This window comes from Salvelinus sp. IW2-2015, linkage group LG22 (genome assembly GCF_002910315.2).
Source record: "Salvelinus sp. IW2-2015 linkage group LG22, ASM291031v2, whole genome shotgun sequence".
Lineage (NCBI taxonomy): Eukaryota > Metazoa > Chordata > Actinopteri > Salmoniformes > Salmonidae > Salvelinus > Salvelinus sp. IW2-2015.
In genome coordinates, this window is record NC_036862.1 from 32,512,789 (window position 1) to 32,525,362 (window position 12,574).

General features: G+C 42.9%; 1 protein-coding gene across 1 annotated transcript in view; it reads right to left on the reverse strand.

Moving 5' to 3' along the window:
• The window catches only part of LOC111982724 (chloride channel protein 2-like), a 93,744-nt gene extending 81,417 nt beyond the window's left edge, over positions 1–12,327 (reverse strand). The window contains 10 exon segments of the mRNA XM_070433881.1: positions 472–556; positions 3,538–3,663; positions 5,261–5,339; positions 9,280–9,357; positions 9,700–9,833; positions 9,909–10,037; positions 12,059–12,073; positions 12,076–12,170; positions 12,172–12,187; positions 12,303–12,327. Coding sequence (XP_070289982.1) covers positions 472–556; positions 3,538–3,663; positions 5,261–5,339; positions 9,280–9,357; positions 9,700–9,833; positions 9,909–10,037; positions 12,059–12,073; positions 12,076–12,170; positions 12,172–12,187; positions 12,303–12,327 — 782 coding nt within the window.
• Between the last annotated feature and the right edge of the window lie 247 nt (positions 12,328–12,574).

Here is a 12,574-nt window from a genome sequence, read left to right on the forward strand (position 1 = left end):
GTAGTGCTCACTGGCTAACAGAGGAACGTAGGGCTCACTGGCTACAGGCAAGTAGGGCCATGGCTAACAGGGCAACGTAGGGCTCACTGGCTAACAGAGGCAACTAGGGCTCACTGCTAACAGAGGCAACGTAGGGCTCACTGGCTAACAGAGGCAACGTAAGGGCTCACTGGCAAACAGAGGCAACTATTAGGGCTAGCACTGTCATAAACAGAGCGATGTAGGGCTCACTGGCTAACAGAGGCAACATAGGCAGCTACTGGCTAACAGAGGCAACGTAGGGCTCACTGGCTAACAGAGGCAACGTAGGGCTCACTGGCTAACAGAGCAACGTAGGGCTCACTGGCTAACAGAGGCAACGTAGGGCTCACTGGCTAACAGAGGCAACGTAGGGCTCACTGGCTAACAGGCAACGTAGGGCTCAACGCTAGGGAAGACCTTACTAGCTAATTGAAGACAACTTAGACTCACCCAATGACAGCGAAGGCTGGGAGCTCCTGGAGGTCAAATGGGAAGTCCAGACGAAAACGGGTTTTAAACAGAGCTGTGATGGTCTCTGTGTAGGACGGAGGGAGGGAGGGAGGGATGGAGAGAGAGTGATTCATCATTATCAAAATGCTTTTAAGGGGCTATATACAGTACAGACCTTACATCAATGATTGCTTGTGCCAATATACAGTATACTGTATGGGTTGTTCCACGAAATGAGTGCCTATTGCATCACTTAGATATATGAAGTAGAAATTGTGCACCAATATTGAATTTWWWWAKYMTTWTAATATTTCATGAGGAGCCGTTTAAGTTAGACCACATGGATAGTGGCGCAGTGGTCTAAGACACTACATCTSRGTGCAAGAGGCGTCACTGCAGTACCTGGTTCAAATCCAGGCTGCGTCACATCCGGCTGTGATTGGGAGTTCCATAGGGCRGCACACAATTGGCCCAGCGTTGTCTGGGGTAGGCAGTCATTGTAAATAAGAATTTGTTTTTAACTGACCTGCTTAGTTAAATAAATCAGATTTTTTTATATGAATAAAACTTGCTAAAGTGCTAAAATTCGGCATTTTGACATGTTCCTCCGTGCACCCTCTGACTTCTAGGAAGATTTTAACCCACTTAACCCCTACGTTTTCCCCATTATTGTAAAGCCTTAGTTATGATGTTGCTTTGACAAAGTCATTTCTGAAAGATTATTATTTATTTATTGTGATTAGTGAATCATTTACATCTGTCCCTCATTTTAATGTCAACCCTATTACGTGAACTGAAAAATTCAACATCTAATGATGGTGTAAAATCAGGAGAGCTGGCTGAACTATTTTGTATCATTTTCTGGTGTTTTGGGGTGGAAAACTGAGCGGGTCGAGCATAACACGTCAACCTGTTACCCATTGATAGACAGAGTAGAAATCTTAACAAAACAAATTGTGAAGCTTGCACTCAAGTGCCTCTTGCTGTTACACACAAGTTTCCATTCCCCATTTCACAAGGGRATTTATGGCCAATGTAACATCCCTGTTACTTTATTTGACCCTTGATAGTCATTTTTTTATTTTTTTTATTTAAAATTCTGTGAATTCAAAAGTTATTTTCACACATCTCAAAAGGCACCGAATTGGTGGAATGACCCATATACACTTACCAAAAATAAAACCCAACATGCAACGATTTCAGAGATTTTACTGAGTTACAGTTCATATAAGGAAATCGGTCAATTGAAATGAATTCATTAGGCCCTAATCTATGGATTTCACATGACTGGGAATACAGATATGCATCTGTTGGTCACAGATACCTTAAAAAAAGGTAGGGGCGTGGATCAGAAAATCAGTCAGTATCTGGTGTGACCACCATTCGCCTCATGCTACGCGACACATCTCCTATGCATAGAGTTGATCAGGCTGTTGATTGTTTCCTGTTCTACTCCTCTTCAATGGCTGTGTGAAGTTGCTGGATATTGGTGGGAACTGGAACACGCTGTCGTACACGTCGATCCAGAGTATCCCAAACATACTCYATGGGTGACATGTCTGGTGAGTATGCAGGCTGTGCATTATCATGCTGAAACTTTAGGTGATTGCGGCGGATGAATGGCACGACAATGGGCCTCAGGATCTCGTCACGGTATCGGTGTGCATTCAAATTGCCATCATTTAAATGCAATTGTGTCCGTTGTCAATAGCTTATGCCTGCCYATACCATAACCCCACCTCCAGCATGGGGCACTCTGTTCACAACGTTGACATCAGCAAACCGCTCGCCCACACAACGCCATACACGCTTTCTGCCATCTGCCCAGTACAGTTGAAACCGGGATTCATCAATAAAGAGCACACTTCTGTGAGAGAGAAATTAACATGTTTACCTGTTTTGTTTAATATTAACAATTATACTTAACAAATAGTAAAGGGATGGTTTCCACTCCAGCTCCCTGCAGCTAGTCTGGGTATGGTCAAGGACATGGTGTTTACTCAAGATAGAGATAGTTTGAGCTGACAATTGATTTATGCCATAGAATGAGTTGGTGTTTCTGTACTGTGAGGTACGAGTTAAGAGCCCTCGTCTTRAGGGSCAAACTCTGGTTTCCATACAATGAGAACAGTCTTTACCGCAGATACTGTCTGCTGTGAATTATTCATTTCTTTCATACAAAGTCTAATCTTTTGACCCATTCCACACATCTGTTGTTTGTCATGAACATTCAGGAGGATTTACTTTGCTATAAAATGCTGTGGTTCAAATCTGTTTGTTGGGCTCTCAATGAATCATCTAAGGGTGGTTCGTCGACCAGCTTCATTATTGCAATAATTAATCAATGTTATTAATACATTTTGAATAAAGTAATATCCTGATTGGTGATTGACCTTGTCTCTAATCATTATTAATTTGAATTTTCATGACACTTCTCTAGCGTGCCAATGGCCATCGAAGGTGAGCAGTTTCTACAGTTTGTGAAGAAATTCTTCAGTTGTGCAAACCCAGTTTCATCAGATGTCCGGGTGACTGGTCTTAGACTATGTGGAGGTCCTGGGCTGGCGTRGTTACACGTGGTTTGGAGTTGTGAGGCCGGTTGGCAGTACTACCAAATTCTYTAAAACGACATTGGAGGAGGCTAATGGTAGAGAAATTAACATTCAATTCTCTGGCAACAGCTCTGGTGGACATTCCTGCAGTCAGCACTCCAATTGCACGCTCCYGGAAAAAACTTGAGGCATCTGTGGCAAAACTGTGTTGTGTGACAAAACTGCACATTTTAGAGTGGCCTTTTATTGTCCTCAGCACAAGGTGCACCTGTGTAATAATCATGCTATTTAATCAGCTTCTTGATATGCCACACCTGTCAAGTGGATGGATTATCTTGGCAAAGGAGAAATGYTCACTAACAGGGATGTAAACAAATTTGTGCACGAAATTTGAGAGAAATAAGCTATTTGTGCATATGGAAAATTTCTGGGATATTTTATTTCAGCTCATGAAACAAACACTTTACATGTTGCGTTTATATTTTCATTCAGTATACATGTAGACCGGTCTTACCCTCGTCTTTATTCCACACAGCCAGGACTCTGAAGATGAAGGCACTGAAGGTAGCAGCGAAGAACCCTCTCCAGTAATTCCTCACCGCAAAGAACGTAGATGTTACCTCAATACTGAACAGCACACCTACAAAACACACACACATTAATCAATTTCTCAGGAACACACAGGAACATGATCAAAGTAACTATGTGAAGGGGGAAGAGCAAACCTTGCAATCTCTGACCCAGCCAGTGTATCTGTCAGTGAGTGTTATCCCACTGGGCACACCACGTAATTTCAAGGTGAATAATTGCGTAATATTTGGTTGAGACGTTGATCAATGAGATCACAACCTATATATTTACCCACTCAAAAAGACTGCCAAAAGTTGAAATTAAATTGTGTTATCACTAAATCAAATCAAACCAAAATGTAAATGCACTTTAAATTCATGTTTGATTTAGTCCTATTCTTTAACATAGATTTTTGGTTGAGATGGACATATCAATTGTTAATTTGTAGACAAACTGGAATTAAAGCCAGACTAAGTCAATGGCACAGATGGAACTCTCCTTCAACATTTTTATATTTGGGCCTCCCGAGTGGCACAGCGGTCTAAGGCACTGCATCGCAGTGCTAGAGGCGTCACTGCAGACCCGGGTTCGATCYGAGGCTGTGTCGCAGCCGGCCGCGACTGGGAGACCAATGAGGCGGCGCACAATTGGCCCAGCGTCGTCCGGGTTAGGGGAGGGTTTTGCCGGCCGGGATGTCGATGTCCTTGTCCCCCACTCTAGCAACTCCTTGTGATGGGACGGGCGCATGCATGCTGACACGGTCGCCAGTTGAACGGTGTTTCCTCCGACACATTGGTGCGGCTGGCTTCCCGGGTTATGCGAGCAGTGAGTTAAGAAGCAGTGCGGCTCGGCAGGGGCATGTTTTGAAGGACGCATGGCTCTCGACTTTCACCTCTCCCGAGTCGGTACAGGAGTTGCAGCGATGGATATCCCGAAAAAAGGGTAAAAAGTACAATACAAATATAATAATAAAACATTTTTATATTTGGTTGAGTTGACAACCTAACAATTCAATATCACTACATTTCATTACATTTGAAATCAACCAGAGATTGAAATCATAGGCCTATGTAGTCTATTTGTTGTTGAATCCTGGGTTGAATTGAGACAATAGCTGTTGATGACTTTGCAAAATGCTATACGTATATATAGGCCTAAATAGCATCATTGATGATATAAGAGTGATATAGCATGGTCACATTTCATTTGCYCTGTTAAACCCATCCTTTGGAATGACTTCGATAGCAACAGTGAATCTATTTTGTTTTTAAGTGGAGATCTCTCAACACTCATTCTCAGGATAGCACATTGGTAATAGTTTGTGACAATCATCATAGCTAAGGGCTAGGCTACGTTAAAACCCTGGACGGGAGACCAAGGGTAGCTGTAAATAGATCAATTCTACAGTAGGTGCTGCCCAGCCTATTGTTTTTTTCCCTGATAGTGGATATAACGTCGAAGATCTGACATTGTTTTAAAAGGTTTGTCTATGTTGAAATTTGGTTACCATGATGACAATCATGTTGAAATTCCACCCTCAAAACAGTTTATRTTGATGACTTTTTTCAAATCCAACATAGATTCCACGTCAGAATACGTTGACAAATTACACTGAAACAACATTGATTCAACGAGATTGTGTCTAGTGGGATGTTGGTGTCACTCACCTCCAATAGGGGCAGCGAAACAGCAGCCGACCCCCACAGCACAAGCAGCTGCCAACATCTCAATGTTCCTCGACTCATTCTGTAAACACATACGGAGAGGCGTATTTACATTTACAGACACACACACCCTATGAGGTAGGCCGTTGTCGGGTGGATGTAGACCTAGCAGTGTGGAAGGAGGCATACAAGGATGTTACGCTTTTCTGTCCAAGGGGAGGTCTTTTATGTGCAAAAATGGTGAATAAATAAGTGCCAAAAGTAAGCTACTACATTATTTACAAAATAATAAACAGGACGAAGAGCAATATAAACTAGATTTAAATCAATAAGTCAGCCCACTGACTTCCCCCAGGGCAGGTCTCACTAAKGCCTGTTAGCAATTAGCATGCACAGCAGCAAGTATAGCCCAACCTTCCCTTGTCAGAGCTGTTGTGGATGAAATGCAGAGTTAAAATAATTTTTACCCATAACGCATTTCACCATGAAACAATAACAAAGCCTCCTCCCACCCGTTTCAGTAAAAAGCTGAGGGATAGGGCTGAAGAAATGTATCCACTCTCAAATTCATGGACAGAGCTATGGATACAAGGACTGAACTAAGCTCATGAGGCACTAATAAGTACAATTCTTGAAGATTCAAATGGGCACATTTCATTAATTCAGCGTTTCCCCAAACTCAGTCCTGGGGACCCCAAGGGGTGCATGTTTTGGTTCAGCTGCGTAGTGTTTTGGTTCAGCTGCATAGTGTTTTGGTTCAGCTGCGTAGTGTTTTGGTTCAGCTGCGTAGCGTTTTGGTTCAGCTGCGTAGGGTTTTGGTTCAGCTGCGTAGCGTTTTGGTTCAGCTGCGTAGCGTTTTGGTTCAGCTGCGTAGCGTTTTGGTTCAGCTGCGTAGCGTTTTGGTTCAGCTGCGTAGCGTTTTGGTTCAAGCTGCGTAGTGTTTTGGTTCAGCTGCGTAGTGTTTTGGTTCAGCTGCGTAGTGTTTTGGTTCAGCTGCGTAGCGTTTTGGTTCAGCTGCGTAGCGTTCTGGTTCAGCTGCGTAGTGTTTTGGTTCAGCTGCGTAGTGTTTTGGTTCAGCTGCGTAGTGTTTTGGTTCAGCTGCGTAGTGTTTTGGTTCAGCTGCGTAGTGCTAGGGCAAACACCAAAACATGCATCCCTTGGGGTTCCCAGGACCGAGTTTGGGAAATGCTGAGTTAAAACGTTTGCCTCCGTTTGCCTGTCACACTTACTCCGACCAGGAAATATGAAGAACCCTTCTCCACTTTAGCTTGAGTGCTAAAGTGTTTATTCCTAAACATGATCACTTTGTAGGTAATATTTTTATGAACAAATGCATGGATGGAAGAGTAATTTGTGTGGAATCACAAAAAAACTAAAGCTTTGGTGCCAAAACCAAGCAGCATGCTCTCATAGTTTCTCAACTCTCATAGTTTCTGTTTCTCAACACTCAAAATAGCGAAGAGCATTCCTGCAAATATAAAACGTYTTTCATAAAACAGTTTTCAAAATATTGAATTGCTTTACTTTGGTAAATGGCACAGAGAGATTGGATCTGTGCCACTGCCCAAACAACCACATGGTACGGTCGAATGTAATAAAACTTCTGCAAACACAGTATGGCATGGGATTATAGATGGATTACAGATATGTAATTTAAATAGGTGGTAGAGAGATGGGATATGGAGTTCTGGAGAGGAGGAAGTTATGGTGGATGTTCTGCCCTTCATCTCCAGCCATGCTTTACCTTGTTTCCTATGAGGCTTGGCTCCTTTAAGCAGCATGTTATAGTGAAACAGAGAGGTGAGTGTGAATGTGTACTAAACACCACCACACACACACACTTGTCATTAGTATGCCATAAAATGCACCATATTCGTATACAGTACAGATACAACACAGAGAGGAGGGAGAAAGAGAGAGAGGATGAGGGAAGGAGAAAGAGGCTAGAGGGAGCCGAGGGAGAGAAGGAGAAGAAGATTAAGGGGAGACAGACAGACAGACACGGGTATGTAGCAAAGGAGTTCTCCATACTTGAGGGGACTTGGGGGTTTGCTTCAAAGATTCTTCATTGCCCCTGCCCCCCCAGCCCCCGTCCCTTCACACACACACACACACACACACTGACAGAGGGAACAGGGGACTCTCATCTTCAGAGTACAGAGAGATGAATCAAAGATTCCCTCTCTCTCATTCCCTCTGTCCCCTAAGGCCCAAGCGGAACAAACATAGTCTTTCAACTTTCAATCTCTCTACTCCTTTTTGCCTGGTTGTCCGTCTTTACCTCCATCACTCTCTCCCTTGCTTTCAAAACTTTTCTTAATTTATGTATCGCTACATTTATTTATCGCTCCCTGTAGTATAGCTAGGGAGATTACACATGAGATGTATTTAATTATTTAGCAAATAAAATGCTAGTTGAAATATTTATTATGTGTATGTTACTTTTGTAAATATACGTACTGTGTGTGTGTAAGCAAAGAAATACCTACGCATTCTGGACATGTGCTCCTTCGGAACAGTCAAGACAGAAAACATTCTCTAAACTGGCCATGTGTGACATGTTTTTCTCTTCTTTGCCAAGTCAAGTCTTTCCTCTGAGCTAGCCCACTAACATGCCTGGTTTTAAGCCGACGCAGACAGGAGCAATCGATTAGGAAGAGGAACAAACAGATTGGAGAATCAGAAGTGTGTGTTTCTCTCAGCTCCACCTAAGCACTGATAGAGCTATCACAGCTTATTTTACCCCCATCAGAGAGAGTAGAGGGAGAGGGAGGGAAAGATGTCGATCGGCCTGATTTAGGAGTTCAGAGAAACAAGGAAACTTTTCAATACATAGCTAAACTACAGTACAGTTCTGTCTAAAGGGAGAGATGAGCCTGTTCAGTGAATTACTATGGCATCTCAACCATAGTGGAGTTGGTTTGTCTGCATGATCAGTGGCTACAGTAGATGATAGATATATTGATAAGATGTACTGTGGTGGTACTATGGTTTAAATGTGATGTGCATAAGGGAGAGTACTGTGAAAAAGTTAGGCTATGAAAGTGAAATATCAGAGGCAAGTATAGTGTTGAAAGAAGAAAGCAAAGGATTAATAAAGTGAAGCCAGTTCAGAAAGGGAACCCAAGTGCCCGCCTCAGTTGACGCAACAGCTGAGATTGCACCAATTAGATGCTAGTAACAATCACGCCTGCCTTATTTGGAGGTCTATTTAGCTGACCGGTTCTGCTCATATATCTTGCTGCTGCTTGCTGCTACTGCTAGTATGCATTTGCTTACAGTGATAAGATGTACTGTGGTGGTACTGTGGTTTAAATGTGATGATAAATATAGCAGATTCGTCTCGTGACTACTATATACTTTGTTTGTTCCTATGCTAGCTTCAGGCAGAGCCCGTGCTCTCGGTTAACACACCCCATCACCACCTTTTATTGTCCCCAGCACAAGGTCCACCTGTGTAATGATTATGGTGTTTAATTAGCATCTGTCAGGTGGATTGATTATCTTGGCAAAGGAGAAATGCTCACTAACACATTTACATTTGAGTCATTTAGCARAACTCTTATCCAGAGCTGCATACAGTAAGTAGTGAGTGCATACATTTATATTCTTTCTCAATTTTAGACATTTAGCAGAACTCTTTCCTAGAGCAACCTACAGTAGTAAGTGCATATATTTTCATTTATTCGTACTAATAGCGATGCAAACAAATTTGTGCACAAAATTTGACAGAAATACGCTTTTTGTGCGTATGGAACATTTCTGGGATATTTTATTTCAGCTCTTGAAACATGGGACCAACRCTTTACATGTTGCGTTTCTATATTTTTTCAGTGTATATTGACGCTTTGCTTGGGCATTGAGCTACCCTGAAGGAGCAGATTCTACATCGACAAGACTTGCATTATTCATTTCATAATAAATGGTTCAACATATTTCTGCGTGGTGTTTCCTTCTGAAAGATCATATTGATAACAATGTGGTAACTTGTGTGTGTGTGTACTTGTCCAGGTGTGGTTTACCTCGTAGATTCCACCAAACAGAGACATGAACTTGCTGAGGAGTGCAGCACACAGACTGGCAATGTGAACAAACGGACCCTAGAGAGGGAGAGAGAATGTCTTGTGAATGATTTCCTAAAATACTTGGTCCACGTGTAACCACAACCCCACGTCAGCGCCAGTCTCTGTGTTTCACTGTGACAACCCCTTGTCCTATGAATCACAGATATATTGATTGATTTTAGGAGCATTCAAGCCAGATTGCATCTGCTGGATGTCAAATGGAGTGTGTGTCTGCATAGCTAGTGGAACAGACTGTACTGTACTGGCAGCAACATGTGACACACTCATACAAGCCTGACTGTGAGAAAAGCGTATGTGTGTGTACGCGTCAGAGGTGTGTGTGTGGTGTGAATAATTTGTACTGAGTGTGTCTGTTACCTCCTTTCCCAGAGGCATGCCACTGCCCAGGGCACAGGTGAGGCCGATCACTTTGGCCACAAAGGTTTTAAAGGTGAGGTATTCTTTCAGCACTACACCCCTCAGAATGGTCTTCATCTCTGGGATACCTGAACCTAGAGGGGGAGAGGGGGTTATGGTGCTATGGTGCAGTCAGTTTGTGTGTGTGTGTGTGTGTGTGTGTGTCTTACCTACGGCCTGTGGGGCCAGTATCTGTGTGAAGCCAGCTGAGAAGGTGATGAGCACCACAGGGTAGGTGACCCAGGCCAGGTATTGGAGAAACACATTACTCTCCAAGCCTCCGTACATCCACTTCTGTGCTGTGGACACACACACACACACACACACACACACACCACACACACACACACCACACACACACACAACAACACACACACACACACCCACACAACACACCCATCACACACACACACACACACACACACACCCACACACACCACACAGACAATATCAACTTTGGTATGTCAATCATAAAGTAAAAGTACATCCAATATATAAATCGTGAAAAACAATATTATAGCATCATGGAAAACATATATAATCATGAGGAATCGCAAACCTATCGACACCTAAGTGATCGTGATAATATTGTATCGTGAGGTTCGCAAATTCGCCAACCCTACTCATGAGTACAGCGACAAAAATATACTGACAACAGTTAGAACCGCAGTGACCTCCTCTCCTAAAAATGACTTCATTACAGGGAGAGGATTCAAATTTATGGTAACTCCGGACGAATCACGACTACCGTACTAATACTTCTCTTGTATCTACTGATTTAACAAATACAGTTATGTAAAATCCAATATCATCTATTCTACCTGCCAAATAAGTTTCTTACTTAAGTATACTCCCGTGCAACAAAGTACGTTGGTTGCGTAAAATCCTATCTCTCCTAATGGTCTGTTTAAACTGAATTCTATAACACCCTTGGACTCACGATTCTAAGAGATTCCTTTTAGAGGGTAAATAAAACTTCATTCTCTAACAACTGGTAATATAAGTATCTAATACGGCAGAATAAGGTCAAGATTCAAACAGACGTATATCGAAAAGGGTAATGTGCAGGTAGTGTGATACTGCTTAAGTCAATTATGTTAATAAGTAATTTATGTGCCTGTGTGGAGAAAGAGGGATTGAGCTGCTTGCTTTCTACGATGACTCCACCCTTATCCCCGTCTCGTTACTTTCTCCACATGCAGATCTTACCATCTGACACACACACACACACACACACACACACACACACACACACCACACACACACACACACCACACACACACAACACACACACACACACACACACACAGCACACACACACACACACACACAACACACACACACAGACAATATCAACTGGTGTCAATCAATAAAGTAAAAGTACATCCAATATATAAAATCGTGAAAACATATATACATCATGAAAACATATATAAATCATGAGAATCGCAATACCTATCGACACCTAAGTATCGTGATAATATTGTATCGTGAGGTTCCTGGCAATTCCCACCCCTACTCATGAGTACAGCGACAAAATATCTGACAACAGTAAACCCGCAGGACTCCTCTCTAAAATGACTTCATTACAGGAGAGATCAAAATGTGTATGTGCCTGTGGAGAAAGAGGGGATGAGCTGCTTGCTTCTAGATGACTCACTCTAGTCCCCCTCTCTACTTTCTCCACATGCAGTTACCATACTGACACACCACCACACACACACACACACACACACACACACAGCACACACACACACACACACACACACACACACACACACGACACACACACACACACACACACACACACACACACACACACACACACACACACACACACACACACACACACACATACAGTGTGTTAATGTGTGTTTACTGAAGATAAAGCACATTGACACCCACACACCTTCTGAACACACAGCATACATGCTACCAGCACACAAACACAGTTTCACGCTGCAAAATTTAACTAAACACATTTAAGCTAATCGAATGCAACATCGCAACCACATTTCATGCCGCAAAGATGACTTTAAACCAGATTTAAGCTAATCATACACACAAACACACACCTGCATGCAATCTCAGGGAGACAGTAATCTGCACTGCAGCTCACCATGAACACACACAACCCTGGTTGGGGATGTACGTGAGTAAACCACAGTGTCTGAGATTATCTGGTGTGTGGCATAATGTCTTATTTAGCTGCATGCAGGAGAGATGTCAGATGAAAGGATTCAGCCCAAAGGAACGGAGTGTACAGCTGACCAGAGTCATCATTAGACCAAGTTTACCTCACCAACTCCCCCCTCCTTACCTTGTAGACAGATGCGATTGCGAAGTCGACTACCCAGCTGACCAGAGCCATGAGTAGACCGAGGAGGATGAGGAAGATCCAGTCTTCACCAACACGAGAGATGAGGAACTCGACAGCGCAACGTACAGACTGGAGGGAAGAGAGATACAGGGCACACTGTTAGACAACAACAACACTGTTACTACTAAAGTACTAGTCAGTCAAGTCAGTCAGAACTACAAAACAAACAAACAACACATCTTACAGACTGAGGAGAGAAGTTTAAGCATTGTTAAAACTCACATTACCCACCTTGGAGTCAGACTACACATACAATGTAAACCCTGCACCCACAACTGCCCATTGTTGATGTCAACTTTTGCACGACACCTCTAGTATAATTAAATGGAGCTGTTTTTTATTCACACAGCTTACTCAATCCTCTCCTCTTCTAACCCCCCCCCCCCCACACATACTGTACTACCTCCTCTACAGTTCCTCCCTATTTTCCTCAACTCTCTACCTCTCTTCTGCCCT